General features: G+C 40.6%; 1 protein-coding gene across 1 annotated transcript in view; it reads right to left on the bottom strand.

Annotated features, from left to right (window-relative positions):
• Positions 1–1,958: 1,958 nt before the first annotated feature.
• Positions 1,959–6,291, bottom strand: part of C1H8orf74 (chromosome 1 C8orf74 homolog) — a 44,752-nt gene continuing 40,419 nt past the window's right edge. Inside the window, exons 3-4 of the mRNA XM_072634840.1 lie at positions 3,133–3,536; positions 1,959–2,335 (exon numbers count right to left, since the gene is read on the bottom strand). Coding sequence (XP_072490941.1) covers positions 2,114–2,335; positions 3,133–3,536 — 626 coding nt within the window. The 3' untranslated portion in view covers positions 1,959–2,113. The remainder of the gene's footprint in view (positions 2,336–3,132; positions 3,537–6,291) is intronic.

Genomic DNA, 6,291 nt, shown 5'->3' with positions numbered 1-6,291 from the left:
TCTTGACTTTGCTATTTATTACCTGTGTGACCTTGGAGAAAGTCACTTCTGCCTTCCAGACCTCCATTTCTTCATCCATAAAATGAGAGAACTGTAGATAACCTCTAAGGTCTCTCTCAGCTCCAAACCTATGATCTTATTACATAATGATTATAACTAAAATTTAGATAGCTTTTTAAGGTTTGCATAACCACATACATGTGACGTTTATATATAGTGGTCATTCTTGTACATAAGCCAAAAGAAGTAGGATGAGCTCTCTCTCCCTTCCTCCCCTTACCAGCTGCTGGACAAAGTGTGAATTCTTGTCATAGTCCTCTTTGCCTTACTGATAAGCCTTTGCACTTCTAGTTCAAGCTCCTAGGAACTCAAGTCCACAGCTTCTTGGTTGCATCTGAGAAGATCATTGATGCTATATGGATGATACCAATGCCAGGTGGTAATGAAAAAGAGCTTGTTATCCCACCACTAAGAAAGAAGTTGGCTTGGTTTTGATTTTATGGGACCCCTCTATCACAACCTCTGTCTAACACATAGGTATAGCTATAGGTATTGCTTTTTTAAAAAAAGTGCATTTAATTTTCAAAAAGTGTCCGAGTCAAAGTACTTGGAAACATAGTGAATGTTACTTTTTGTGACCAACAGTGAATGGACTATGCCTTGGGAATAATAAGAGTTCACACATCTGACCTGGCCCTTGGATTTAGTCTCTAAAAGGGGACCCTAGAAAACATATAGACATACATATTCATAGCCAGACACATGCATAATCACAGACATAGAAGGGGAAATCAGAATGTGAGTGGACCTGGAGAAAAGTCTGTCTATTCATGTAACTTCCATAGAGAACAAGCTGTACATAGGGCACAGCATTAGCTTGAGTAGGTGGAGAGATGAAGCCTCAATGAGAGGTGGAATAAGGGGAAAGGCTGGGAAAAGTACCTTTGCAAAAACTTCATAATTGGCCAAACTGGGCTGTGGATTCACTGTCCTATGGGATTCTGTTTCCTTAGTCTGTGCCTGGAATGTACTTCCTTCTCACCCCTACTCCTCAGAATTTCTAAATACCTTCAGGGCTCAGCTCCAAAAGTCATCTATATGGAAAATGCTAATCAAATAATTATGTCTATACTTCTCTATTTGCACCTTGTATCTCTCCCTACCCCAGTAAAATGGAAACTTCTTGAGGGCAGTAACAATTTTAATTTTTTTTCTTTGTATCAGTGCCGTGAACGTTTAATAAATGCTTAAGTGCTTGCTGGATTAGTTTGGAGAAAGGGGGGCAGAGAGGGAGACAGAGATTGAGGTTAGGGAGGGAGGGGGAGAGGGAGAGAGACACAGAGATTTAGAGCTTTGACAAGAGAAAGCAGAATAGTGGGGGGTTTTTGGAGGAGGTTGACTTCTTAGGGAAAATCCTCCTCCGGAGCATGTATCAATGAGATTTTATGAGGACCCCACCAAGGTTTTATCTGAATTTGTAGTGTTAGGCACTAGGGGCCCAATTGACATACGAGGTACACATATGTCCCCACATTATACAGAGGTTTCCAAAGTCACAAGAGTTCAGAAACCCTCTATTCCAGTTCTCTTTAGGCTGGCCTATGCCTAAATTCCCAACAGACAAATATAGTTTCTCTTTTCAAAGATCACCATGTGAGAGAGCTCTGGGGCAGCATTCCAGTATCCTAGAACTATTGTGCCAGTTAGGATATGTTTACTGATGTGAACCCTAATTTTTCCCTGCTACGATTTGAATTTACTTTCATTGGTTTTGTCCTTAGTGGAGAACGGTTAATTAAAATTTATGGAGCAGATGCTATATTATGAATGATGCCAGTATTAGGTGATAATGAAGAAGAGCTTGTTATCCCACCATTAAGAAAAAAGTTGGCTTGGTTTTGATTTTCAGGGACCCCTCTATCACAACTACATCTAACACACAGGTGTGGCTACAGGTGTTGCTTTTTAAAAAGAAACAAAAAAACCGAACCATATTTAATTTCCAAGAAGTGTCTGAGTCAAAGTACTTGGAAACACAGTGAATATTGCTTTCTATGGCTAACAGTAAATGGCCTATTCTTAATCTGCATATCTCATACTGGGTGCCAGTCTCCTATTTCTTCTTCTTTTCTTTGGTTTTCTTAGCTTTTTCCTTTTTGGGTTCTACTTGACTTGCCTGGCCTGGTTCTGGAGTATAGGGAAGAGGGGCTTTCAAAGTCTTCTTCTGCAGTTTTAGGTCCAGTATTGCATAAGTGGTTTTTATCTCATTCTCCAGGAGCTCCTTCAGGGACTCAATCTGTGTTTGGATGGCTTTGCAGATGATATTTTCCAATACCTGGAGAGAAACAGGACACAGCTGGTTCAGAGGGTTCTACAGGGAGCCAGGGAAGCACAGCTGGGTTATGGGAAAATTGTGCTTTCCTTCTTCTATGACTTTAGATGTGGTTCCTCTGGCAGGGTAATTTATTGGCCATTGGTCAGTATAATTGGTCTAGAAGTCAATGAACTCAAGTTCTAGCCCCAGCTTTGTCATTTCCTTCCCTTGTGACTTTTTACATGGTTGGTTTCTCTAGTAGGATAATCTATTAGTTGGCCATTGGACAAAACTTTTACACTGAGTATGATTTTGTCTTAACCCACATGGTAAAATCCTATAATCCAAAGGTTAGGAAGAGTTATTGTTTTTTAACCTTCTAATCTTAAGATCAGAGCAATTCCTTCACTTTTGTCAAATGAGGGGTGGGGTTAGATGAACTCCCTTCTAGCTTTATATCTATGATATGAACTCTGATATCTGTGATATATAATATCTATGATATGTACTCTGATCCTATTATCTGCCCTGGTGCACCCCCAATAACAATAACAACAATAAAAACAAAGCAATTAGAGAGAAGGGGAGACCTATTACGAAGAAATGGGGCATGAGGGAGGGGAGAAGAGAAACCAAAAGATTCATTAATAGGAAAAGAGAAGAGGAGGAAGGAAGGGAGAGGAAAGAAGAATTAGAGAAAAGAGAAGGAAATGAAGTCTGTATCGGGTAGGATTTGAATAGAGGTCTTCCTAGCTCCAAGGCCAGTTCCCTAGCTACCTCTCAATTATATATCACTTGGCAATATTGTGTCATCTTACCTCTCTGTCTAAGACTTCCATTTCTTTCAGGGCAACTTCCTCAAAGATCTTCTGCATCATATGTTCCCTTTCCAAGTGCAGGGTCTCCCTCAAAAGCAACATATTGGTCCGTTTCTGCACCTCAGCAGCCGTGAGCTCAGCCACCTTCTGTTGATAATTCCAGACCTCTTTGTCGACACCCTCAGACAACGGAAGGGGCAGTGGCGGAGGGCAGAGGTCTACGGATTCCTTGGTTTGGTACACATCCTGGTCTCTACAGAGGACATACTGGTAGAGTTTTAAATGCCGGATGAAAGTGTTGTGAAAATAGTCACAGACTGCCATCAGATTGGAAGGATTAAACTTTGTTTCATATTCTTTGAGCTTGTTCCCAAGTATCTTTAGGGCCTGAGTAATGGAACAATCTAGGAATATAAAGAGACAAAAGAAAGGATGAGCTTTCTGAAGAGAAGTGCAAAGAGACACCAAATTAACTATCTAAGGAGCTACCAGACCAACCATCTCTCTCCCGCTAGACCAGGGAAAATATTCCATTGAAGACCATAGGGTACGTAGAGACAATGTGGGGGTTTGGCCAGTGGAGAGAAGATCTTGAGGTGGCTAGTCATAGGTTCATTATGAGTGAGTTTGCTCTCCCCTCCTTCTTTTGTCTTTCTTAGTGTAATGGTCTGGACTGGGGTGAACATGGAGGCTGTGAGCATAAAGGTGTGTGTGTGTGTCTGTGTATGTATGTAAAACGTTTCCCCTGCTGTGCTTGATACATACCTGGTCATGCAATTGGTTCCCCACAAATACTGCAGAAGTAAATTTTATGTTTGTTTTAGTAATCCAGCATTTGTGTCAGAGAAACAATGATGCTGAAAAATGGCATGAGGCGGTCTCCTGTTTCTGCCCTTTGTGTATGAAAATTTGCTCCCAAACAAAAGACACTCCCAATCCTTCTTCCTATGGGGAGAAGTTCTGGTTTGGTTTTTTTTTCCTCTCCAAGATTTTTTCTCCAAATTCTCCCAACTTTGCCCCAAATTGTACAGTTGAATCACTTAATCTCTCTGAATCCTGACAGCATATGGGTTAATACAAACAATGTTTGTCAAGTTCCATAGTCTCCTCTAGGAAGGCGCTGCTGCATCAATTGGCTCTTGATGATGGGAATGTTTTAAAGAATCCTCCCCCTCATTTTTGCCTGTGGGGTACTCTTTCCAGTTGTCTTGGTTCCATGAGGCAATATTTACCTTTAATCTTCTCCCAGAGTAAAAAGAGGGTGGGGAAGTTACTGTCTTAGAAAAAATATTCATCCAAAGGGGTGCAACATTGAAAATGCTTCCATCCTTAGGATTTGGCAGGAGCAGGTTCTCACTTTGCCAACAGTTTAAGCTATGGTTTACGGACAGAATTTGGCCCCCTGGGAGATTCCACCCCTATCCTTCCTGGCACCAATGAGGTAGTTCTCAACTTGTTCATTTTAAGGTCTGACATTTTCCCCCTTTTTCCCATACTAAAAGGTAAGTGGGCATTAGTCACAGCTGCCAAAGTATATCAGGTAATATGATAAAGTGGAAAGTATGATAAAGTGGATAAAGTGGAAAGGGTCAGAGGACTGGGACTTGAATGCAGATTCCATAAAGTGTATGACCTAATCCTGTTTTCTCACCTATAAAATGGGGATAACAATACATATCTTACCTGTCTCATAGTGTTACTGAGAAAATGGATATTAAAAAGAAAACTAGTATTAGTGGAAATGCCATACTCCCAAGGATAGTCATCATCAAGTGAAAAAAAAGAAAAAATGAAGATATTTCTAATGATTAAACAAACCATTCAGTGATCAGTACATCAGTGATGGAGATGGGCTTAGTAGGAGGAGATGATTGTGAGGATGATCTTCTGGAGAAATGAAGAGTGTATAGGTAAGGGTATACATATAGGAGTTGGTGAGAAAGGTCATCTGTTCTTCAGAGACAGTAAAAGAGGAGAGAATGGGGGGGAAATGTCAAGCGATTTTTAGATATACAGAATAGGAAAATGAGAGAGAAGGCCAGGGTGAATGACCTCTGTCTTTTTCAATAAAGTAGAAGGTGATATCCTCAACTTTGAGGGCTAGGAAGGGGGTAGTATGGGCCATTTGAGGTGAGAAGATTTGGAATGGACACTATGGATAGTATGATAGAGAATCAAGGAGGAGTGAATATATGTAGATATATTGCTTTACTGCAGTGATAGTCTGGTTGAGTTAGATAATATAAATTTATAGTGGACCCAATAAAGATTTTTGTATTCTTTCCCAAGCTCTATTTAGTAATTAGTCCAAGAGAGGAAATGGATTATTGTTGGTGTTCAGTCTTGTCCAACTCTTTGTGACCCCATTTGGGGTTTTTTTAGCAAAGATAGTGGAGTGGTTTGTCGTTTCTTTCTCCAGCTCATTTTACAAATGAGGAAACTGAGGCAGACAGGGTTAAGTGACTTATTCGGGGTCACACAGTTAGTAAGTGTCTGAGGCTAGATTTGAATGCAGGTTTTCCATTCTCTGGGCCTATCTACTTCACCACCTAACTGCTTTAGAGGAGATGGATAGTGGGAGTGATCCAGGGTTAGGTTTTGGAGAACTGTTAGCAGTGATTGAATATGGGAATAGGGAATTGAAGAGTGGAGAAAAGTAAGTAGAATGTAAAATTGAGAATAGGAAGGGAAAAAAAAAGGAAGATGGAACAAGGGTAATGGTCTGGTGGTTGAACTGAGATTTGAGTCTAAGTCCTCTACTTCCAAATCCAGTACTCTTCCCATTATAGAGGTAGCTAGGTGGTACAGTGGATAGAGTGCTAGTCCTAGAGTCCGGAAGATCAGAGTTCAAATCCAGTCTAGACTCTTAGTAACTGTATGATTCTGGCCAAGTCATCTTAAGCTTTGTCTGCCCCAGTTTTCTCAATTGTAAGATGGCGCTAATAACAGTACTCTTTCCACCCCACATCCCCACCCCAGGTTATTGTGAGGATCAAAGGAGATCTAATATTTGTAAAGCATTTAGCACAGAGCTTGGCACATAGTAGGCATCTAATAAATGCTTGTTTCCTTAACCCTTTCTTTCTTGTACCAACTTGAAAGCACATGGATTAGTAGAAAAGAGACAAAGAAAGGTGGTTCAGCCTGATCATCAAAAGT

This window comes from Notamacropus eugenii, chromosome 1, assembly GCF_028372415.1.
Source record: "Notamacropus eugenii isolate mMacEug1 chromosome 1, mMacEug1.pri_v2, whole genome shotgun sequence".
Lineage (NCBI taxonomy): Eukaryota > Metazoa > Chordata > Mammalia > Diprotodontia > Macropodidae > Notamacropus > Notamacropus eugenii.
This window is presented reverse-complemented; position numbering and strand designations above follow the sequence as displayed.